Source organism: Ptiloglossa arizonensis, chromosome 2 (genome assembly GCF_051014685.1).
Source record: "Ptiloglossa arizonensis isolate GNS036 chromosome 2, iyPtiAriz1_principal, whole genome shotgun sequence".
Classification (NCBI taxonomy): Eukaryota; Metazoa; Arthropoda; class Insecta; order Hymenoptera; family Colletidae; genus Ptiloglossa; species Ptiloglossa arizonensis.
The window spans coordinates 18,705,610-18,732,687 of record NC_135049.1 but is presented as its reverse complement, the minus strand read 5'-3'; the positions used below and the strand labels follow the sequence as shown (position 1 = coordinate 18,732,687).

General features: G+C 35.1%; 1 protein-coding gene across 3 annotated transcripts in view; it reads right to left on the bottom strand.

Moving 5' to 3' along the window:
* The window catches only part of Frl (formin-like protein), a 71,873-nt gene that overhangs the window by 20,605 nt on the left and 24,190 nt on the right, over positions 1-27,078 (bottom strand). For all 3 annotated transcript variants that reach the window (XM_076305259.1, XM_076305257.1, XM_076305258.1), the window contains exon 2: positions 6,395-6,478. In XM_076305259.1, the coding sequence (XP_076161374.1) occupies positions 6,395-6,478 (84 nt within the window). The remainder of the gene's footprint in view (positions 1-6,394; positions 6,479-27,078) is intronic.

Here is a 27,078-nt window from a genome sequence, read left to right as displayed (position 1 = left end):
CTCACGGTTTCCTAAATGCGCACACGCATGCGTGCACGCTTGCATGCACGAGTGCGTGCCTGCCGCGCTAATTTGGGTAATTTCACGCATGTGGGCTCGTTCTTCGTATACACTTTCATCTTGCGTTTATACATCCACACTTGTGTAAAAGGATATTCACTATTTGTTTGTATCTCTCGCTTAAAAAAAGAAAAAGAAAATTCTTCCTTTTGAAAGCGTAAAGGATTTTTCATAATTACCGCTCCGCCCCGGTAGCTCTCTTTCCGTATTTATTATCAACTAAATAAACATCGAAGCGACCAGCACTCAGGATAATACGTTTCACGATTTTCGACTAAAAAATGTAAACGTCGAAACCAAATGGAGCTAAATGATCGAATACGTTCTCGTTTAACGTGCAAACAGAAACGTAATCGTTTATTAGTAACATATAAATTGAACAAATTTCGTGCAGGTTAAGATAACATTAAAAATTGTACACGTTGGTAATTTATAAAAAAGAAAATTTTAAACGAGTCAAAGAATAATATTCAGAATTCTTTTTGATCGTTTCAAGTGACAATTGTCAAAAAATGAGTAACGTTTACTTCAGGTGATTGTACTCGATGTTAGTTGAAAATGATAATCAGGTGATAGTAATTGTTAATCACGATTACAGTATTGGTATAACGGTTTAAAGAATCGTACGAATAAAAATTTCTAACGAACGAGAGGTTCACGAGTCGAGCAAAGTGTCGAATTCGTGCGAACGCGCGCACGTGTGTGCATCTGTGCATCTGCGCCGGTGAGCGAGGGATGCTGTACATTTTTTTGCGGCCCGTTTTCTTGTATCGTATAATAGCGCGGCTTGCATTACATCCGTGTCGAGTTACCCACATGCCCTACAGGCCCGTTCAAAAACCGAGACGGGCCACCGATGACCCCGAACAGGCAACCCTCTCGCCTCAAGAATATCCTATTTCACGAATAGATTCCGCGTCAGAGAGTCGAAGGCACTCCGTGCCATCGAACTAAAGGTACCCACACACGATAAATATTATCGAGGCAACGACACTGTGTCAATTCTAGCGAAGGAATGATACTCTGCCAATATTTATGGAGCGACAGTATTGTGTCAATATTTTTGGAGAAATAGTATTGCGTCAATATTTTTGAAGCAATGATATTGTGTCAATATTTTTGGAGCAATAATATTGTGTCAATATTTTTGGAGCAATAATATTGTGTCAATATTTTTGGAGCAATAATATTGTGTCAATATTTTTAGAGAAATAGTATTGTGTCAATATTTTTGGAGCAATAGTATTGTGTCAATATTTTTGGAGAAATAGTATTGCGTCAATATTTTTGGAGCAATAGTATTGTGTCAATATTGTTGGAGAAATAGTATTGTGTCAATATTTTTGGAGTAATAGTATTGTGTCAATATTTTTGGAGAAATAGTATTGTGTCAATATTTTTGGAGAAGTAGTATTGTGTCAATATTTTTGGAGCAATAATATTGTGTCAATATTTTTGGAGTAATAGTATTGTGTCAATATTTTTGGAGAAATAGTATTGTGTCAGTATTTTTGGAGCAATAGTATTGTGTCAATATTTTGGGAGCAATAGTATTGTGTCAATATTTTGGGAGCAATAGTATTGTGTCAATATTTTTGGAGCAATAATATTACGTAAATATTTTTGGAGCAATAGTATTGTGTCAATATTTTTGGAGCAATAATATTACGTAAATATTTTGGATGGTAATAATATTACATAAATATTTGTAAATATTTTGTGAGGTAATAATATTATATAAATATTTTTGGAGCAATAATGTTACGAAAATTTTTGTTGGGGCAATTCTATTGTAGCAATAGTATTATTGTGTCCTTTTCTCCTCGTACGGTATGCGTATATATATCTTGTGCATAGAAATTGCATCGCTCCTTAAAAAGTACAGTTTGTCCAATACGTGGATACGTTGCAAATGTGGTAGCTGTACTAATTTGTTTCACTGTAATAAATTGGTTCTTTCCCCCATATAAATTAAACTTATAATGTCCAATTACACGGACGGTTATTGCTCGAGTTACGATTAAACCAAAAAAATTGATACTTTCAAGCTGGTGCATGTATATTTTAATTACGCTGTACTTAAATTTTGTACGAGCCGAACCGAACCGTTAGCGTACTTTTGCTTGCCAATATTTTAAGTTAACCCAAGCTCACGGGTCTTGCTAGCACAATTTTAGTATCCATTGACGTCGTATATAATTTTTTATCGATCACATAACCGAGGAAAAATATTAAATATTAAATATAAAATATAATCGAACGTTGCTTATTTTAGTTTCCAATTGCGAACGATGCTTCGCGTAAATGATTCGTAAAAATAAGAAATTCGATTATTTTTATTACCCTCGTGTAACCCGGAAAAATACACTTACCAATTTTTCCTCGTTGGGCAACGAAATAATTTTGCAACGAATATAACGAATATAATAATACTACTCTGTGCCTTTTTTTTTTTTTTTTTTTTTTTTTTTGTCATAGTAACAGGCTGGTCTTCCGCTGGTAGACGCGAGTATGCAAGGGTTAAGTATGAAACGAAATAAGAAAATTAGCAAGAAAGGACAGCAACGAGCTCGCGAGTCAGAGGTCTTCGAAACAGTTACCAATTGATCTCGCGGAATGCGTCGCAGGGAGTGACTAGAATTGTGCATGGGGAAAGTGTTGCAGACGGTGAAAGAGGACAAGGAGGAGAAAGGGCGAATAAATGAAAAGGACAGAGAGGATCCGTTCGTGCGATGTTAATCCTCGTCCAAGTTTCCATTGGAACACGATAAATGCGCCTATATGCAACGAATAAAGGTTTCCATCGTCTATGAATTCCTTCAGTTCGAAACATTCTAACATGCAATTTTAGGAAGTCAGAATCATATTCGAAATTGACAATAGAATTTCTAAAATACTATTTTCTATTTTTCTAAACGCGTTTCTTGTTCAACTCTTTCCTTAAAATTCCTCGACAAATTACACAAGTTAAGAAAACCCATAACGAACACGTTATGGTTAAATGGTATATTGATCGAATATTCTTCGAACATTATCAACGTTAGATTTCCAAATGTTTTGGAAGTTTGGGAGTCTAGTTTTATCACTAGACTGCAAACGATGCAACTCGATTTTCGTAATATTATTGTCGTTTATTATCACGCACGTGACAAGTATTGTTTAATTTACGAATTGACCACGGAAATAGCCGAATATAAGAAACAATCGAGTGTACTCACTCAGTTTTCTTGTATTTCTACATATATTCGAAGCAGCGACCTTTTTTATCTCGATCTGAGGCCAAGCCTCCCGCGCAACTTCTAACAAGTAACTTCTAACATGAGAGTGTACAGGATAAACAGTGCGAGCGAGCGAGACAGAGCAACAACGAACTAGCCTCGGATTAATCTACGAAGAATGAAAGATCTTCCGTGTGTTACGCGGACTTTTGCACCGGAATATTTGACATCGCCTTTGTTACATATACGACTAAGGTCAAGCAGACGAAAGAATCGACTTGGCCAAAGGAAAAAGTTCCAGGAACCTCACTTTCTACTTAACTTCTACTTTCTTGGACACTTTCGACCAAGTATTCGACACATTTTACGAATTCATGGGCTGCGACACAACGTTACAATCGTCGACTTTCTTCAATTTTTACTATTACCACTTTTTACTACTACGTGATTTATTACACACTGTATATTGTTACATGGTCAAGACACTTAAATTTGATCCAAAAACAAGACTCTAAGACACTTCAATTTGATCTAATAACAATTTTTGATATTACCAATATCTTTACACACTGTGTGTAACGTACAATAGTAATATATAAAGTTATTATTGCATTTTGCTATTACTATTACTATTTTTGTTATTATTAAAAGTTTCTGTCACTGTAATAGTCTTTCCCTCGAAATAAATCTACTTGAAATTTTCTCAACTATACACAACGTGTTATACATTTATTCGAAACGTGTATACTATATTTGCGAAAATTTTCCAAAGTTTCCGATTCACTTCGAATCGTCGTGTCGCGTTTAATTTAGTTCGAGAATCGAGCGATTCGTTGTACGGGAGTTTTTAACGTCCGAAATAATCTGAAAAGACGAGACCGCTTAATCTCTCCGTGTATCTCGTTCCCTTCGATCCAGACGACTCGTCAAATCCATTTTGTACTTTCTACTGTGCTAGCAGAGCTCGCGAAAGAGAAGAGAGTAATTTCCACTCGAGACGAATTCCACCCTAGCTGCTTGGCTCTTGTCGGTTTAACGAGGCGAATGGTCCACCTAAACCGCAAAAAACCTTTCATGAACTCTTTGGAGAAGCTCTTTGTAGCTTTTTCTTCCGCGGATTCGGAAAACAAAACCGAGTAACGTGTGCGTGAAACCGTCCCGTTCTTCCATAGAAACAGCTTGAAAGGCTCCTTGCGCGAATAAGGAAAGGCGGTTGACTTTTACTACAAGATTACGAAACACGTTTGAATCTCTTTACGGTGAGTTCGAATATTTCCTCGCTCGCTTCGTAACCCTTCGTTCGGAATTGGAACGATTGCATTTCGATTCGAACTCCTTCGAAATCCGTGGTACACTCTTTTTTTTTTCTCTTGTAGGCAAAATGTTCCGATTATTGGACCGCGTAACCGTAATACGATCGAAGTAACCTTCGATGACACACGAGAGCGAAAGTATCGTTTCTATTTTGTAAAAATGGTGAAAACGTTTTATTTACCACGTTTCGACCGTTTTAATTTATCGTTTCACACTATTGTGTAACAACGGTTTTCGGTTATGAAACACCGTGCGGGTTTCACAACCTAGAACTCTAGTTTGTGGTTTTTCTCATTTGTAGACCGAAGAGATACTTCTTTTTCGGAACCGGCGAAATATCGTAAGAAAGTATTTTCACTATTGGTTAGAACAATTTTTGAATATTCTTTATTACATATTCACGATTCAATGGAGAAACTATTTTCTCAATTTTTATTTATTTTTTACTCGAATTCGTACGCGAAGAATGAGAATCACCCTTCGTTAATGTTTCATAAAATTAGTAGTTGAAACGTTTATAAGTTTCTTCTTTTTCTTTGAAACGCATAAAATGTTTTCACGATTGTTCGGTGAATTTGAGAATATTTCTCCCAACATATCCACGATACAATAGAGAAACTATTTTCTCAATTTTTATTTATTTTTTACTCAGATCCCTTCGCAATGAATGAGACTCGCCCTTCGTCAGTGTTTTATAAAATTAGTAGTTGAAACGTTTATAACTTTCTTCTTTTTCTTCGAAACGCAAAAAATATTGTAATAAAATGTTTTCACGATTGTTGGGTGAATTTGAGAATATTTCTCCCAATATATCCACGATGCAATCTAGAAACCAATGTTTTCTCAATTTTGATTATTTATTTTTCATTCTGATGGGGTTCCTACGTGAAAAATGAGAATCACCCTTCGCCAGTATGTTATAAAATCAGTACTTTGGGCGTTATTTGAAGCGACAATTATCTTGGAGCAGCCTGTACGAAGTATGGGTCGTGGACCCGCATTCATTGGCCGATGCGGAATTAGACGGACACGAAGCGGGCAAAGATCTGAGAATGCGCCGATTAACAATACGTTCGTCAAGTTAAAAGCCCATTACGTCACTCTTATAATTTCAACACAATGGCGTCGGTGTTGCAGCAATTTCGCGAGCAACATTTACGATACAACATTCCAAAGAAATTGATGCATCGTTGCCCAAACGAGTTTTCGTTGATAGTTCTGTACAATTGTTTCAAACATTTCAAATTTGTTCAATTTCATCGTAGGATAAATTTATTTATGATTCATTGTTGTTGTCTTGGTTTTAACTTTAAAATAAATTTTAAAAGGATCATCCGGTGAAACAAGAGTTTCAATCTTTAAAAATTCTATTAATTCTTCAAGATCTCGTTAAATTTTTGAGAAAAATTAAAGAAAGAAATTATTATAAAATCATATCGAAAATTACCTTCTGTAATCGATTTCTATTTTTGTATTTACGATATGGAATTAAATATAAAAAATCCAGTTACCCGATATTAGAGAATATTAGAAAATTGAAACATAAAGAGAGAAGAATTACTAAAGGAACTCACTTTTGTAATCGATTTCTATTTTTGTATTTACGATAAGGAATTAAATATGAAAAATCCAGTTACCCAATATTAAAGAATGTTAGAAAATTAAAACACAAGGAGAGAAGAATTAGGAACTTACTTGAAAAGGAACTTACTTTCAAGATCGTTTAAATAAATATGAAAATACATTTATTGTAACGTTGTTGTAAAAAAATTAAAATCTATTAAGGCACGATGTGTACTTACTTGGTCACATATGATGTCCCATTTTTTCTCGTTGTCGTACTGCTTCAAAAGCTTTGCTTTGTCCGGCGGCAAATCCATTGAAGCCTGAAACACACAAAAAGATCAAGGTTTCATTTTAACGTTCCAACGTTAGACGCCTTTTTCTTTTCTACGAACACACACGATGACGTATAATAATGTCGCGGCTAAGAAACAAGTTATCCATAATAATTACATACTCTCCTTACGTATGCGTTATACGATTACGACACAATGGTCGATACAGATTACCATTCGCAATGACGTACGTGTTACTCGAAATTACTTAAACCGATAAAAAGGAACTGGTACGACGCCAATTACGGTTCGTTAAATCGATTCGTTTGCATACAAGCGGGGACACTGTATATCGTACAAAAGTTTCATTAAAAATCGCAATAAAAGAATTTAATTATTTTTGAAATAATTTTTTAAAAATTATTCTTAATGGATAACTCGAACACTTCTTTCCATTAATTGATCATCGAAGTTAAAATCTGTAAGAGTATATTTTTCTTGGATCATAATTCTTTTTAATCTATCACTTATTTCGGGTGCAAAGATTTAACTTCTTTCTTTATATTTATTTTTGGAGAAAAAAAATTTCTTTCTCCGTGAATAGTAATAGAAATAATAATATTGAATGTGATATCATTCATCGATGAAAATTCAAATTTTTTGCTTATTTTATTAGATGTATATATACTCGAGAATATTATTACTAGAGTTGTCTTAATTGGCTCGTCATCTAATAAATAATAATCGTTTCTTTTCCGATTAAGTGTTCGCATTAAACGAATAGACGTATTTTACCGACAGTGAGTAATGAATTGAGTTAGGGCGTAATAACTCACTGCAAGTGTTTTGCACACGAGTAATATAATTTCTGCATTGCAAAATTAGCTAATTTATTCACAAATGCAACCTTGAAGACATATAATTTTTAGATAATTATTTGCTGTTTCACTTTGACACGATTAAGGTATCAGCAACACGACATTTTTCCGTTGTACAAAATTTTTTTAAAAGAAACACAAAAATTCAGTCGTTGTAAAATTTTTCATAAAATTGCATTTAATCAGTTGCTTTTAACTTTGAATGTGCTAATAATTTTGATTCGCCGAAGATTCTCATTGTAAATTAATCTTCAAAAGAAGAAGAGAGAGAAATCGATGTTTTACTTTAATTTTTTCAAGAGTATTATAAATTACAATCGTGCAAGCTCGACAAGACAATTTTTCCAAGATTTCACGCGTGAACAACGTAAATAGACCTCGATTATTATTAATTACTAATGAATTCAGTAAAGTATGCAAATGTTTTCACAATTAGTTATTCCTATTAATCTACGTACCAAAGTAAATAAATAATTAAATTCCTTTGCTCGAGGGCCGCTTGCTAATTATTTAAACATGCAGCCCTTCGAGTTTCCTAATATCTCTCCCTAGCAGAGCTATTCTCGTTGGAGTAATGAAGTCATCGACAAGGGTCGGAGGAAAAAGAAGCGAGGAACGAGCATCTCAAAGGGCTGACTTCATTGAGAAGCCGCTCACTCTCGCTTGGAGATGTTTTTACGGATAAAATGACGAGTGTAATAATATGTCCGCGTCGTTAAAGTCTACCAAAGTAGATACCACCAAGATGGCATTCGATCGATTATTTTTCAATCGTATAATTTTTAAATATCATTCGATCGATTATTTTTCAATGGTGTAACTTTTAAGAACTTTTTTTCCAATTTGCAAGACATTTCCTTTTTTTAAATATCATTCGATCGATTATTTTTCAAAGGCGTAACTTTCAAGAAATTTATTTCCAATTTGCAAGTCGTTTCCTTTTTTTTAAATATCATTCGATCGATTATTTTTCAATGTGTAACTTTTAAGAACTTTGTTTCCAATTTTCAAGTCTTTTCCTCTTTCTAAGTATCACCTAAATTAACTTTAAAGTACACTACGAGAAGCTCAAACATTTTGAATGAAAAATATTCCGAATGTACGAAAACTATGTTTCTAATTCTACAACATGTACGACACAACGAGAGTAATACGAAAATACAGAAGAATTCAGTTCTGTTTATTGTAACAATTATAATGAAAGAAAAAAATGTTATAACTATAATTATGATTACAAAAAAAGAGACCGTACATTATGAGCATCTGATAGGTGAAAAAAATTCGAGAAACCCACTAGAACTTTTTTAAGCTTTATTCGCATTTGATAATGTTAAATTGAAATATTCGAATACAAATATTTGAATACTCGAATGTTCGAACAACTTTAACTTCAATAGCATTTAAAAACTTCCAAGTATCATTGATCGTAGTATAATTTACGGAAATAGCGATAATGGTTTGAAATATATAAAGATTCGCTGAAATGATTCATTCGCGATAAAACGTTCGATAATATTATCGACGATATTTCAACGAAGCGTAAAATGCACATGCGGTGCACAGGCGAGTAAAAGTGGTCTCGTATACATTATAATTTGAAAATTAAAAAATGATATTGTCTTTGCTATATAAAGAGTATTATAGATACAAAGAGTAGGCCAATTATCCAATCGAAAGTTAACATCGCGTCGCATTGTTAAAAATAGAAAATAGAATTTTATGCGAATAAATTTTAGAAATACTCGGTTGGAAAGCTACAACGAAAACAGGAAACACTATTCGTGTTTCAAATTGCTCGACATTGTCGACGCAAGTCGAACAATAATTTAACAGCGATTTTGTCGATCGAACGAATTCTATTCCAATTTTATCGTATTTTGGAACGTTAATTTATTATTATTTTTTTTCTCGAAATGACAACAAGCCACATCAAATTTTATTCGAACGAAAGATAACATAGTTCTTTCGTATTGATTCGATTCCAAATATTTCTTTTTCATTCTTTTTCATTTTTATAATTCAATATTTACTTTTTTATTCGACGAGAAATGGATCAAATGTTCTTTTTCATTCCTTTCCATTCATATAATTCAAAATTTATTTTTTATTCGACAAGTAACGGATCAAACATTCTTTTTCATTCCTTTTTATTTATATAATTCAAAATTTACTTTTTATTCGACAAGTAACGGATCAAACATTCTTTTTCATTCCTTTTTATTTATATAATTCAAAATTTACTTTTTATTCGACAAGTAACAAATAAAATTTTTTTTTTCGATTCTTTTCATTTTTATAATTCAAAATGTACTTTTTATTCGACGAGTAACGGATCAAACATCCTTCTTCGTTTCTTTTTATTTTTATAATATAATTCAAAATTTCCTTTTTATTCGACGAGTAACGGATCAAACATCCTTCGTTTCTTTTTATTTTTACAATATAATTCAAAATTTACCTTTTATTCGACGAGTAACGGATAAAAAATTCGTTATCTTTTACTCTTATCCGAAACTCTTGTATGGATAAAAATTTAGCTAATCTCTGCTAACGATCACTCGGAAGCCTTCAGTTGATGCGACATTGAACGCATGTTTAAACAGAGAAAGACGTAAACACGATAAACAAATAATACCACGCAGGTAAGAAGAATGCGAAGATAGTTGACGCGAGGATAATGTTCGTGAGCGTGTGTGTCGTCATTGCTAGCGATGAGCACAGTCAACGAATAATTATCAACGAGCGGATGCGGAAGACGCGAGTGCATGACATCACTACTCGCAATACATATACGGGGTGTCCTATTTTAGCTTATTTAATCGAAATGTTTGTCAGTTCGAAGAAATCAAATCATATCTGCCCCGAACTATTTATTAAAAATAAAGTTTGCCAATCTTTCCGGGTTACGACGTCCGTCCAGTCATCCGTATAATCATGAAACGGTTATAGATGAATTTTATGGAAAAAGTTATGGTTTTTTTTTTTATCTAGATTGAAACCAGAGATAAACCCAATTTCAATCGAATAAAAACAACGTGCAACGATTTATTTACGAAGTTTGTTCGATTTTACGGTAAAATTCTTACCTGTTTTTTTTTTTTTTTTTTGTGAAATATTTCATTTTATAATACAGATTCTAATTTTTATTTAACATCATTATGAATTAAGAACATGAATTCAACTTTGTTCGAATACAATCAAAGTATAACAATTTATTTACAAAGTTTCTTCGATTAGACGATTAACTTTTCATTTATTAATTGCGAAATATTTCATTTTCCACGATACAAATTCTAATTGTTACTTACCGACGTCACGTACGAAAGTTGCTTACCTTTCGTTCGTTGTACAAAATTTGTATCCAGATGTTCAATTTTGGTCAATTTCTGGTTGTAACAAATTCGAATCGTTTGACATAGATATAGTACACTTCGAGACCAACTCATTTATAGATTAGACTAGAACATCCTGTGTAATACGCGTACAGTGCGGCTGTTGAACGTTGGTTCGTACGATACCACGATAAACACGTTCCGGTCCAGAAATTACATAAATCGTAACTTACACGGCTAGTTTCGAATACAACCTTCTTAAGGGAGCTCGCCACAGTGTGCTGCGCACGCGCATTTGCATAAAGTAACTAAGCACCACGTTCCAAAACGTGTACAATCATCGACCGAAATGTGTACAGTTTTCTAAAACCGACGACACGTAGAATTCCATAGCTGTGAACCAGGAATCGAAAAAAATAAAAAGAAACTTTCAATTTTTTCAATCGTTCGACGCTTTGTCGAAGTGTTTCGATATTACACAATACTTGGGTGACAAAGGGCTTGAAACGGTGTAATTTCTAAACACATTTCTATATAAATACTTGTATCGTTATCCTCGGATCTTAAATTCACTCTTATAATAGATTTCCAACGCATTACGAAACATCCTGTATGGCTATACATGGTATGCTATTTTAAAACGTGCACCTCGAACAACGTACAAGTGACATGCGCAGAGGTTCGGAAACCGATACGTTCGAGTCGGATTTTTGTGCAAATTTTCCAATTCGAGCGAAATTTTGCGATACAAAATTGAAGAAACATTTATAGCATTATTTTTCCCGATTTTTTATTTCGTAGGGTTGTTCGGTTTGATTTCGAGATACTTGTGTATCATTTTAATTACTTTGTTCTATTTCGTACTTTTAATACCTCAGAGTGCAAGGTATGTAATATTTTGTTTTAATGATTTTTTTGCGTAAAATTTGCACACGGTTTACGTATACGTTCAGTATTGACAATTAAAACGTATTAATGAATTCGATGTCCGAGATTCATTTCGTCGAAATAATATTCATAGAATGAATGAGTCATCGCGATACGCTCGATTCCATCACTACTTTCATTGAATCCTATCGAACTCTAAACATCCAGAAGGCAACTGGAGAGAGATTTTGCGTGTTGATTTTTTCATTTCAGATCGTTTCGCTAACGCGTTTGCTAAACAAATGCAACGCAGTGGACAACCTTGTTATCGATGCAAATAATGAGTAAATGCAAATGTTGCGGTATCTTGACCAAGAGTATTCTTGGTCATCCATTTTCTTATGAGTAATTGCTGCAAGGACAGCAACTACGAAGCGATAAAGCTTAACCAATTCGTCACCGATTTTCTGAACGTGCTCGATTATTATCAAAACACGTAATTAAAAAGTTATCCTCCTTTCTCTTCGATTCTCGCCGTACGAATTGAAACTATATAATTCGAAACCGTGAAACAAGAAGAATCAACGAAACATTAATTCCGAACGTATAATTAAATAATATACTTTTAAAAAATCATTCAACAGGCAAAGTTAACATTTAGAACTTTGCACAGAGTGTAATCGAGAAACAGAGTCGAGTGAAACATTTCCCCAAATAAAAGTTTCGAGTAACAAATAAAAGATACGTAACATCGTGCTCGTTTCTAACTGAACAGAAATTAAAATTTAATTGACAAAAATACAGCGAATCTGAATTTAACTGCTCAATCGAACAAGGCTCGATGTTATATTATTAAATACGCGTTGTATTTTACAAACTCCGTTATTTTCACTTTGTTAAGTGCGCATTATTCGTATTGCAAAATACACTTTTTGCCATTGGTGGCGGTCAGAAAAACTTGAAAAAAAAAAAAAAAAAAAACACTGCTCTATAAAACCTGTCCGTCAAGTTTCTCTGCTAACAACTTTAGTACGGTTCTTCGGTAGTAACAATCTCGTTATTAGTTTCCTTTTCTAAGCTACGATTTTTCATACGATTCTCCGCTCCACGGAGAAAGCTAACGCGCGTTCCCCTTCGATGATCAGTATGAATTACAATTTCCAGCAACGTAATGCAAGTTCCGCGAAAATCGTTTCCGTTTCGCGACGGGCATTTATTTATAGTGAATCAGGAAAGGCTACAATTCTCCAGTCACAGGGCGATATTTGTACTGTTACGGTTTTTAAGTCTCCAGTTACCGAACCTATGGGAACTTTGTTTTGTTTGATCGAAAACCTCGTTACTGGAACAATGCAAACGATGTGCATTTCCTTTTTCTTTCTTTTTCAAGAAGTAAATTTCTGTACACTTTTGCTAAAAAGAATCGATATTAAACAAAATAGAATTTTCGAAATATAGTTTCATGTTTCTCAAACGTACAATTTTCATTCTCGTTGATAAATGATCAATTCATTTTCTAAGTTTCGACAATCTATTAATAGTACTTTAATCGAGTATTATATCTTCATCGAGATGTGATGGGATATATTAAAATTCGTATCATCGATTATTACACAGATACGTCGTTTTGAATGTAATGCGAGTCTCGCTCGCTGTTGCTCTGTCTCTCTCGCTCTCTCTATCTCCATTCACTTTACCCATCGGGCGTTAGAACGTGAGCTTGGGATATAAAATGATACTCGAGAATCATAATCGGTACTTAAATTATTTCTATACAATTATTATATTGGATTGTTCGGAAAGTAATTTCGTTTTTTTTTTTTGGTGAAAATGAACACGATTTTTTTAGAACATGTAAACATTTAATTAAATTATATATTCTCCATTTTGGAAAACGAAATTACTTTACACATCAGAGACAATAGCGATTAAACTTCGTGTCCACGACCACAGATTCGAAACCTGTAACGTTTCGAATCGTTCGAAATTTCTCACCTGTTTTCCAAAGCGCGTTTGTGATTATTTCTTTAAACGAATTTTACTTGCACAACAAATGTCTGAAAGAATCGAATACTCGAGTGTTTGAATAGATATTGTCGTGGTACTTTTACAGCAGTATCAACCGTACAACGGCGAGACATTAACTCGATGAGACGATTAATGGAATCCGACTCCATGCTCGCGACACGTGGAATAATTGGTCCTCGTTTGAAAACGCGGTTGACGTTTTAACTCGCTCCACAAACGTTCAATCGGGTTGAGGTCAAACCATCGAGACGATCAATCTAAAAACTCGTAGGTACTTCAAAGTTGACACTATGCTCGGACCAACTTCGATCATTATTTCGCGCCGTTGTCGTGCAAGAAAAAAGATACCAAGTTGTTCGATAAATTTTATCGAACGACAAAACTTATCCAACAGTCTATTATTCTAGGTTCGGTGTGTATTACAATAAGTATTAAAGAATATTCTAATATAATAGTTCGTGTGTTCAAAATGATTTGAAAACAAAAATTGTTTCATTGTTTCGCTTACAGGATGACTTTACTGCGCCATTATGTCATGAATAATTAATTTTCCGATGAATAGCAACGATGCAATTTCGCGACAACTTTTCCCGCCTACCACGTGTTTACATTATTTCTGCGCGTCTTGGAGAATATTGAAATTTCTCGATTACAATTCGTGTACGAAAAGAAACAAGTATTTTACAAACAACGAACAATTATTTTATCAACTCCACCGTATACTCTTGGAAAATGGCGATTGTATATTATTTTCTAGCTTTTGCTACTGTTTTATGTATATTTATCGGCAACCGATCCTCTCGTTAGAGTAGTTCAGTTAACCAGGCATCGATTTCTAAATGCAATTTGTAGAATTGCAAGTCGGTGCATTTGAGATCTGTCGATCGGATCTGAACGGGTCGCATGTTTTTCTACGTGGACATTGTAGATGCCAAGAAGAAACAAAGTTGTTTCAATAAAGCCAAACAAACTTTCCTGGCAATTTCTCCGCGCTGGCTGAGTTAAAAGCGTCTCTTAGAACTGACGTTCGTTCCCTTTAATTCCCCACCAAAGTGCACTTAAAGAAGCAAACCACTCACCTAGACAAACGGTGCTCACATCAGAAGTCGAGCAATCGATAATCTCGAACGACATGTTAAAAGCTACTTTCTTTGGAAACTATCGACAGTGTCCAATACACGTATATTAATAACGTTGACGAGAGAATCGTACGACAATGTTTATCTTTCGAACCATTGGCTCGTGATTTACTTCGATGCAAACTTTCCTGATACGAATATTTCATTTTTTAGTTTTTTTTTTTTTTTTGCGAAAGAAAAAGAAAAGTGTCACAAAGAAAATTAAAATATTTTAATTTGTATCGAATGTATTTGCTTTTGATGCAATGATAAAACTATTCCCAACTATGGTAAGTGAACTTAAATATTACAACGAAGGAACGAAATTCGTTGTTTTCATTTAAGGAAAAAAAGATTGCATGTACGAAGAGAAGTTACGGGGAAGTAATCTTTGCGTAAGAATGAACATAGACTTTTTGTCAATTATTGAAACGTAATTTTCTACATAGAAAAAAAATGTTGTCGACTGATGCATTTTTAGAGATATTCCACGAGAAAGAAGTCTATTCGTTTCCTTCAATTTTTTCAAATTTCCAGAGTTCTCTCTTTCGGTGGTGGTGTCGTTTATATTAATTACTTGGAAAATACACGACGTTTATTAACATCCCGTTAACACCAGAGGCTATTTCGAATATTAATTACACGTTGGTTATCGTTCGCGTAATTCGTTTCTCTTTGATTTTGTTCTACTTCGTCGTAGAGAAAACGAGGTGCCAGAAAACTTCGCGTAAGAAATCTCGTAAAATCGTGCTTGAAAATCCTGATGTAATAAACAGAGAATCCTTGGGCTGTATATGTCCCAGATATTATTATGGTATAAGTAAGCGGACTGGTTGGACACGTCGATTGCGAAACCATCTGTTTACCATGGCTCACTGCTCGTCCACTAGCGATGCAAGAAACCAAAAGGATCTTATGCACTTGGTGAAATCAGTGTTCAGTACATTTATATACGCGTAATGAATTCTATTTGCAAGAAACGAATCAATTTTTAACTAAACGAAAATTATTCGCTAAAAAGATTTTTTATGTAACGTACAGGGGATGAAAAAATATTTATTCTTATCGTAGAAATGATAAAACTGTTATCATAAGTCAAGTAGTGTCTGCCTGATCCAGAAAGTAATTTTTAAAAATACAAACGACGTGTTTTCTTTACATACTTGAATTTTCCGATTACCGTACAAGCCTCACAGATACATTGCAAATGGAAGAAACGCATTACGCATAATTGTCAATACTTTTACGCTTTGCTTTATAAACATATACCTACTGACATTGCACCTGCGCGTATTTGTGCTTTTTATTACGTAATAATGGTCGTACCGGGATAAAGCAGATGCAACAAGCTCTCGATTAATATGTAGTAGCTTTCGACTCGATACAAAGGAGCACAAAATAATTGAGGCAAATCAAATGGAAATTTACCGAATATAGAGCAGAGTTGCATAAGGCGATACAAAGATGTAATTGTGTTTTGCATATTTTTATATTTGTTGCTTTCGATCGGTTCCTTATCGGGAATAATCGTTCCAAGAATGTAGAATATTATTAGAATTGGTAATCTTAAAGATTAGAATAATATTAGATATTTACAAATATCACGACAATAACATACTATATGTACCGAAACTGTAAGTACAAATTTGTTTCGCAATAAGTAAACAATTGAAATATTAAGAAATAATCCGTCAGTGATCTATCGGGATCGGGTAGAAGCAGCTGTTTCTACGATTCGAGCGATCAATTTTCAATACAAACGATATACATACCGGCTCGTAAGACACTAGCAATGCGTTGACACCTGCACAATGAGTCGGTTGCAAGCTAGACAAAAGCCAGCGCATCAGACGTTATGTTTTTATTGCTTATAGACTGCGGAGATTTATTGAGTGCACATAAGTGAACAGACGCGAATATTTTTACATAGATTTCCATATTTAAGGAGGTTCTCGACATTTATACAAACTGTAGTGTGACAGTGGAGATTATTGAACAGTTTGTTGGTACACTCGTTAGTTTATGGTTAACCACAGTAACGTTATTTAAAATCTCACAAATACGTGAATATTAATATAAACGCTATTAATGTAGAATATATATTATATAATTAACACTATTAATGTAGAATATATATTATACAATTAACACTATTAATGTAGAACATATATTATACAATTAACACTATTAATATAAAATACATTAATTGCATATACTTTATATTAATAGTGTGTTATTTTATAAGACTAGACTAGTGGCCACCATAACATTCAACGTGTTAAGAAATAAACAAAGTTAAGTATTAAGTTTGCATTGCATCTTACATTAATTATTCTACAACTCGACATACTTCCCTTGTATTTTTTAGTTACATTATTTTACAACACTTTATGCAATTGGTCGTTACGTAAATATTTACTCGTCGTTACTTTTTTGTCTACATTAACGTTGCAATAAATCTGTTTACGGTTCAACGATCTATACGTGTTTCCCTCGTGTTCTTTGCCAAGATATTCCCGAAAAATCGGTGTTTGTCGACCGTAGTTTGTCAGACCCAACCAGACTGCTCCGAGATTAAAGCAAATAAGTCTACCGACCGAGAAGAACTCGAAAAGTTCCATCCCAAAAAAAAAAAAAAAAAAAACCGATGCTGTAATAAAAAAATCAGAAAGCGAAGCGCATAGCCGACCGACGCTCCTCGTATTACGCGCAACGCTGCGCTGGAATAATGAAACGCGTGTTTCGGGGTCAAGAGTCACCGGAAACGGAGATTAGAAAGGACATCGGAGTGCCAGAGGGACCCGATGCTCGAAATCTGAAATTTCGTTTCGGTCAGCTACACGCGCGTCGATTCGTTAACGCGTAGATTAATGGTCTTGGCATCCACTGATCGAGAAAAGGAGGACTAACAGCCGGAGATCCCGTACAGCGATAAATCATCGAAGTGTCGCCCTAGAAGCGAGCAAACCGTGTGGCCTGCCTATTGTTGCACACACGACGTCGGCAAGGATTAATGACCGGAATGTCATATTTTCTAGACAAAAAGTTCACTTTATAGCTCGATGACCTCATCCTGAGAGGCAAATCTGATGTTAGACGTACAAATGATCGCGTTCGCGCAGATTTTACACCGGTGGGGAATCTTGGAACGAGGCGATGCACATTGGAAAGTAAACGAGATTACGATTCGAACCGAAATGGTGGAATTTGAATTTATATGTATAAAAAATGGATATTGGAAAGTAAATGAGACTTCGTTTAGAACCGAAATGGTGGAATTTGAATTTATATGTATAACAGATGGATATTGGAGAGTGTAGCACACTTCGTTTCGAACCAAAATGGTGGAATTAGAATTTATATGTATAAAAAATAGATATTGGAAAGTAAATGAGACTTCGTTTCGAACCACAATGGTGGAATTTGAATTTATATGTATAAAAAATGGATATTGGAAAGTAAATGAGACTTCGTTTCGAACCAAAATGGTGGAATCAGAACTTGATTAAAAGATGGAGCAAAGTTACCATAATTAATATTTTCACGTGAAATTTTAGGAGAAAGTAGTCCAATAAATATACTTTCTAATTCCATTCAAGATTTAGTTAAACAAACTGTTCAATTTGCTCCCCAAAAATCCTTGAGAACAGTCTCTATATCCAATCATCACACTGGTATTCATCCCTTGAATCATACTGTACCAAAATAACGAGTATCCGTTCGAACAATAATACAGTACCTATTATTTCTTACGACCACCACCTGGGAGAATCACTGACCGCGCTAAAAATTAAAATATCAAAGTTTCGATCGAAATTTCGCAAAATAACGATGTAAAATTCACAGAGTCTAACTACGAACAGACTTCCACGACCAGACAGCACCGATGTACCCCATCTTCGACAGTTCGAGAAGTACTTACCTATTCGAATTACCCTGCGCAGCTAGAAACGATGAAATCGGGCACGAAAGAATTCATTCGAGCGAAGAATACCTAAACAGCTGAGCTAACACGTTCGAACAAATAGGGAGCTATAGAAGTTTGGGTTGGAAAGCTACGTAAACGAGTCGACGTATTGTTCCTTCATTAATACTCCATAAAAGTGTCCGAGGACTACGATAGCGGGATCGGTGGGGTCGACGCCACAAAATGGATTCGCAAGGCGATCAATTGCGGAAAGTCCCCTTCAGAAGGATCATACAGTTAGCCAGTTCCATGTTCTTCTACGTGGTTGTTTCCCATCCGACAATGGACGCCAGGGGCGAGGACTGAGTGTCTCTTTTGTGGTGTACCAACACTCGTACACGTCGTTTATTCCAACGTGTACGGACGCACCGACCACTGTGTGGACTCACCGTCACACGGTGGATCCAACCACCGGAAACACAATCGAGAATCAGTTGAAGTAGTTGAAGCAATGATAGAAACCTTCTAGCCTCTCGTAGCGCACGCCTACTCGGTCCTTTGCCCCACTCCACCGTATCTAATCACATCTTATCCTTCTTTTCCTTGTGTTATTAACGTCCATGGATGGCTGACACGGGGTAAATGTTCGCCAACAGCCTCGAAATTAATCGTCTTTCGTTGATCGCGAGTATTTCGCAAGTGGCGAAACATTTACGGTGGACTTCCACGATAGGTTACGTTCGAATGAAATTTATACGATTAAATTTCTGGGATCGTTGAATCGAACCGGAAGAGAACAATAAATGTTACCGTTTGGTTTGCAAAGTCGTTTGAAAAGTTTCCATTCGGCTCGAAACACAATGTTGAAGTATACAATGTTCTGGTAATCATGGTACAATCGAGTAGAGGGTGATTCTAGATGAAAAAATAAAGTTCGTTCACACGAGGGTTTGTTTTCGACAAAATAGACTTTGAATATTTTTCTGGTACGCAGATTACCGTTTACTTTGCGTTTGTGTAAAATTGCAACGATACGAATTAGTACAATTGTATGCTACATTTTTTTGTTTTTTAACGAAACTTACAGTTCGAATGGCACGTATCACACGTGTGCGAATAAGCGACTAATATAGGTTACAACCCAATCAATTCGATCGCAAGGAGTTTCTAAAGAATTTTAATTTAACGCATCGTATATTTTCAAAATACGATTAATCGTTTTTATTTTTGGCGTAACGCACCGTAGAGAATACAGAATTATTTTCTTTAAATTAACATTATCCTAACAACATCTCGCGTGCACGTTTCGCGCACGATGCACACGAATTTAATTATGTGCGCGATTATAATGGTCTTTCGCGTTCGCATCGGGTTTCCTCGTTACCAACAACATGACGTAGAGTCCCACCCTGATACGTCTTCATTGTAACGAGACACCAAATTCTTAAACAATGGTACCTTCATTCCTTCGATAAATACATCGATATTTATCTTTCATTCCGACACTGCGCATAACTGCATACTTGTATGCAATTCAATTTTTCCCTCTGTCGAGTGAATTTAGTCGATTAGTCAACGAATTTTCGAATCAATTGCAACACGATCATTGTTGTTACTATAGAAAATTAAATAATCCTGTTTAGTAAAAATATCGATTAAAGAAGCGTTTCAATTACGTGTATTCTTTAATTTATTCTTGTTTCTTGGAATTACAGAAAATCGTTCGTACTGGTATGCTGTTTAAATGTTGGAACATGGACAATGTGAGAAACAAAACGACGAAACTCGAATGTTACAAGTGATCATTGAAAACAGACTGATTATTCGAGCGTGCATCTTCGTCACTTTCACTCAACTCTCTCTTGTCCCACCGTGCACCGAAGTTTTTATTAATCATCGTTTTTTGATTACAAAAATCCTTATCGAAGAGTTCGACCAGTCGTTTTCAAGGAAAGAGCTCAATAATTCAATACCTTTGCTGCACACGTAGCGTAAAGTCGTGAAGAGTATACGCATTATTGAAATATTTAATAAGTTGGATCGATATCGTGGGTCTCTGAAATCGATCGTTGCATATAATTCTTTTGTTTCGTGTCGACTAATTTTAATATCATTCACCGTTCGAAAAATTATAAGCGACAGAATTAACAATATTCGTACACGATTCATCGTTCGAATTCGAACGATCAACGATACGAACGAAATTCAATTTTATTTTCCTTTACGTAATAATTACTCGGAGAAATATTTTTATCTTTGCAATTAATTTCAAGTACGCGTCGCTAGGGTACGCTAACCACCGTTCGACTTTACAATCGTAAACAACAGAACGAACGTCGTTCGTACAATTTGAATCGAATTGTATTTTTTTCTCGTTTAGAATTACTTCGAGGAATCATTCTTATCTTCGCAATATAATTTCAAATACGCGTTACAGATAGAGTAACCAAGAATCGATTGCAAATATATCACCGTTCGAACAACCGAGAAAAGAAACCAGCCTTTGACGTTCTTATCATATTAGTCACGGAACCAGGAACGAACGAATGATCATTCCTAGGCAAAGTTACGTGAACCTTGCAGCGGTTCGTCGATCGTGACGTAGCCCCTGGCAAAGTTTGTATCCCATTTGTGGCAATACAGTATCTGGCTGTGCGCAATTACGCAGCAAAAGGTAAGTTCAACAAACCTAACTAAATTGAGTGCATGTGTGCACGGTTGCGTTCTCCCCTCTCCCATATTATTGCCTTCTATTAATATTGCATAGGGAGAGGGACGAAAATAGAACGGTGAAATTGTACAGGGTGTTTCAAAATGACTGGACAACGCGAATTCCACGCAGCGACGAGATACACAAGTATTTCGTGCAACGATCTGCCACCGAGGGACTTCATTTTCGGGATGCGAAGCGGTGTAAATTTACGAGTTGCACTTCTGGAGCGCGCTATTTAAATCCCCAGTCAGCTGAGCGCGCGCGCGCCACCGCGCATGCGCGCGAGATGCACTTTCACGGCGCGTTGCACCGCCGACGATGGTCCACTAACGACGAAAATAATAGAGGAGGTCGCGTGATTCGACCTGTATAAAAATTGCGGGACGTGTCGGGTTAGCTCGAACTACGGTTAATTTAATACCACGATGGTCTTTCAAATTGTTAACGAACAATTGCCAAACAAAACGGAAATTGGGTTTGTTACTTTTAAGGGCAGTGGCAGATGAGCGTACTTTGCTGATTCGGTACAAATATTGTTACTCGATTGGTAAAATGTACTACGTTGTTCGATAAGTTTTCTAGCTTCTTTTCAGTGTAAAAAAATACTACGACACTTGAACTTTGAACAACTGTAAATATACGAATGAGTCGATCTACACGAAACTTTACACATGTTTATTAAATAGTAGTATCATCTTTAGAAAAATATAACAACGAACCTAGTAGCTTCATTTCTTAGCGAACGACGAAACTTATCGAGCAACTTATTACACGGAACTGTGGATTACTCGCTGATGTTCAAATTTTGATGGGATCAAAATTGTACGTAGAATTTTCACTTTGTCGCGTTTAAATTAACACACAAAGGGTTAAACTACTTATACGTTCCTCTGTGTATTTAAGCGTAATACGAATACTTCACTAGCGAGTAATACTAAATTGTAAAAAATAAGTTTACTCGTGGTGTTAGTTACGGTAAGGTAATCGTTAAATAATAAAATACTATTATAGACATCTACAATATAATACTTTGTGATATCTATCGAAAATGGAATGGATCTTTACCATTTCTAGAAATTCGATATTTTGATCTCGTCTGGGTAATTCGATAAACATTTGCAAACTGTGGCGATGATCTTTTATATAAGTTGATATAATTGTTTGTTTGTTTTTTAGATTTTTCGCGGTGTGAACAATATTTTTTTATACACACGGGTGAAATTGTACCGAGGTAAGATTTAAAAAACAGGTTGGTCGCTTAAAGGTTTTAGCGATGGATCCAACGTTGGATAAAATTGATATCCAATATTGCACTCGCAATTCTAAAGGAATGTGCTGGGTACCCGCATCACGTTCAAGCCGCGTGCATTCTCTAATACTCAGCGGAATATCTTCCAAAGTTCCGGTAGAATTTGACGGAGAAACACGACACAGCTCTGTCATGTGACCGTTCTTTAAATAAAATACACGCATAAAGAAAAAACAAGCTGCGTTTGGATACAAATGTGCGACTCGATAAGTCTCTGATAACTTCGGGAAGTATTAGTATAAATATCTCTAGATTAAAATCTAGGTCGCAGTACTTACATCTACATATTATATCTTTTATAAGAGTTTAGTTACATTCACTACTTATCTTTATAAGGGTATAGTTATATTTACTACTTATATTCTATAAAGGTATAATTATATTTTTTACTTATCTTTTATAAGTGTATAGTTATTTTTACTATCTTTTATAAGGATATAATTATATTTATTACTTATCTCTTACAATGGTATTATTATATTTACTAATTATCCCTGATAAGGATACAGAAGTAAAATATGAATTAATACAATCTTAAAAAAGAGAAACTCTTGCTGTGAATGTTTTTCCTATCGTTGTTCTCCCTTTCGAGCAATTTAATTTCGTTCATGACAATTTCTTCTTAAGAAACAACAAAGACATTTAGATAATTCCCATTCAAATGGTCCACTCTGTACATAATAATAAGTTCAACGGGTTACGATAAACTTTACGTTACGTATTTTGGTTAGTACCAAGCTTCGTACACATATAAGGAGGATTATTGTTCGATGCTAGAATTCAATTGTGAAACCATGATTCATATTTGGCATAAACGAATCCTACGAATGGAATACGTTAGCACCACGAGAAACGTGAGTTGTTTCTATTACGACCGGTAAAAGGGAAACTAACAGTGAAATAGTTTCTCAGCGAATTATTCTTGGAACTACGGTCACAGTTAAGGAAATGTCACTTCCGTACAGTCAGGATACACGTTTTCAACATAAATAGTTTGTTACTCGGACGGTTCTTGGACGAAAGCATAATTAATACGAATTATCGAAATATTTCAGGGAGATCTAGATTTTTCTAATCCCGTGCGATCGTAAGAGTAACGGTTTTACAGTCCCTGTTATTGCTATTGTACGTTTGTTACACAAACAAAAAAGTCTACGTACGTTGCTCCAATTACAACGGTACAATATCGTTCCACTCGGTGTACGGAACAATCGCACTAATAAATTAGTTCTTTCTTTCGCGAGTGCTGAGTATAGTTAGCGCACAATTTCTCCAATTTACATCAACGAAATCATCGAGAGAAAGAAAGGAGGAGAAGAAACATCTTCCCACATTATCACGACCCACATTTACGGTTGATCTCGCTAATTAATGCATTTCTCAAACGAATCGAACGCGTCAGTGTCTACATTCGGAGTATAATTGAGCAACACCTCGGAATCCAAACTTGTATCGTTCGTGTGAACATTAACCAATTAGCTGCGAGAGATGTATCGACACGCCTTGGGAAATTTATACTTTTACAAAAAGAACCGAATAATCAATTTTCTTTCGATACGACATATTTATTTCTGAACTTTAGATAACCGTTATAAGTTCACCGCTCTAACTTTCACTGTGTGTAATTTATTTTCTTGATCGGACGATAATACACATAAATATTTTTATTTAGTATTGGAAAAAGTTGCATCGAACATATGACGCACATATATTCAGACGACGAACAACTTATAAATTGCAGATTATTTTTAAACGTTTCTCTCTTGAGGTAAAATTGAATTTGAGTAGAAATAAATTAAAAAGAAATTGTTACGTTCGTTGAACGTATAGAAAATTTCTACGAATTATGATTAAATATTTTTTAAACGAGAAAAGAACATTTGTTTATCAAAGACAATGGTAAAATCAAGAATAAAAATACTTCACTTCGTGAGATTATTTTCTGGTCGTACAATTGCACCCTTTGATTGAGAAGATTCTCTGAACGTCGAAATAAAAGAAAAAGTTAATTTGGTAATAAGTTTGCACAAAGAGGAAACGAAATGAACATATTTGGGCACGTTCAAAAACTGTAGACATCCCTTAAATTTCAAGGAATTAGCTGTCGTCAAGCACTTAAGCTTCGACGAATCGTCGCCGAGAAGTCATTTGAGATCTGATGCAGTGCTCGTTTAAGGCCATTATAAACACATGTTCTTAACTATACATCTATACGTGTTTCTTGTACGTAGATGAATATGCTGCGTAATTGGAATTAGAATTATGACTCGTTTAAGATGAATTATTCGTAGTGAAAGGAGCGCATTACGCGATTTTTCTTTTTCTTTCTATTTTTTTTTTAATTTCATTGCAACTTCCAAGCAATTACACTCCTATAATTAAGTACCATCGAAAACATTTGCAATCCGCTATAGTGTGCAAGAAATCGGTACATTCTCACCTTCGAGAGAAATAATGCGCAGAGAAGCAATCATTGTCGATAAAAAGATGTAAAAGTTTAGTAAATTAATCGTTCGTTCTTAGCTTCAAAGCTATGAAAAATTGTTAAATACGACGTCTACAACATTTTTAAAGAAACATTTTAGCAATACGATGAACAAATTTACTCGTATTTACGATTAAGAATTGACTGAAATGATTACTAGGATCTGAACTAAACTTTTTTCTTCAATTTGTACATTTTCGTTACTGAACAATCCTACCAAGTTTATCACGTAAATTTGAAGAAAACATAGCTATCATTAATATTGGATAATATTATATCAGCAATGAATAAGAAAATAGATTAGTGCGATTATGGTCGATCGAACCACCACGGTACTATTATCGTAGAGATTCCAACGTTTTTGTACTCGTTAACTGTGACGAGCCCTAATCACGCATCGTTCCACTATTCTATTGGGTTGTTCGTAAAGTAATTTCGTTATCCAAAATGGAGAATATATAATTTAATAAAATGTTTGCACGCTCTAAAAAAATCGTGTTTTATTTTCACAAAAAAAAAAAAAAAAAAAAACGAAATGACTTTCCGAACAACCTAATATATTATTTTCAATCGTAACTTTTTTTCGAGTAACTTTTGGTAGATCTTTATAATCTAGAGTATCCTTCCGAACAATCCAATACAATAGTTATTCTAAAATAGTCTATAATAAAGCATACGAGTGCCCGAAACAACTATCACGACCATTGATTCATTCCGAACTGTTTATCGTTCCTGTTCAGCGACATTCTCGGGAACGTGTCTTCGTACTTCGAACATCAAACTATCGAAACTGGCAAAGTGTACGTGCTTTACATCGTCCGTATTTCATGGTGGAACTGACCAACGAACCAGTGATTCTTAAGAACACCGTCAAGAGTATTGTAAAGAAACAGGCAGTCAGCGCGGACCGTTTCCAGTCGAACTGAAAGGGATCAACAACGGAGTGAGAGAACAGGCTTATCAAGATCTTAAGTAAGCGAAACAGATGGCTCGTAGAGCCCGAAATTACCCGGGAATGAACCACGCAGAAGGATAGAAGTTGGTGGCGACCGCTGCGATTAAACTCTCGCGAGAAGTATAACGAAAAACCGTGATTCCTTCGCGGTAGCCGCTATCGAGATCGTTGTGTGTACTTTTCGCGAGAGGTAGCCTCTTCAATGGTCACAATAAACGCCAACTTTGTTATCTCTTTGTTTCGTGGCTTATCTTCTCAGAGAAGAACGACTACACGGTGTGTATGTTTCTGTAGCACGCTTCGCTCAAGATTGTACAAATCCCGCGACCTTTATCATATTCATTGTTAAAAAAAATCGCGCATCCAGCGCTAATACGTTCGATGGTTTACGTGTGTGATAAATGAAGAGTCTTACGGTTTTCGCGAAGAGAAAGAAAACAGAAAAAGTTGACGTCTTTCAATCGGATTACCGAAAGACTGTTCGCTGATGTTGATGCAAGTAGTGTCATTTTATTGGTAAAATATACACGGAACCGTGGACCATTCGTTAATGTCGAAATTTTTATTCAACACGGTATGTGTGTATGTTTTTTTTTCCATTTGCATTATTTGTAAATTTTAATATATTGTAATATATATATATTTTTTTTAATCTACACTACCTCCTGTATACATATATATATATATATATATATTTTTTTTTTAATCTACATCAATACAATTATATATATATTCTTTTTTTAATCTACACCACCTTATATATATATTTTTTATCTACACCACCTCGTGTAGGTACACATAAATAAATGGCCATCTCCTCGTATTAAATGGTGGCCATTCGACGTTATTACACGATCGTATTCTTAACTGGCCTCGGGGACATCGAAACACTCGTAAACCTGAATGAGAGAGCGTCGTCTAAAATTAAGTGATAACGTCACGTGCACTCGTGTCGGCTGCACATAGTGACATCATCTTGCGAACTCACGCACGAACAGCCCGTGTGTCTTTTCCTCTTTCACTGCCACGCCCCTCCTTGACCCCCCCACCCCGTCC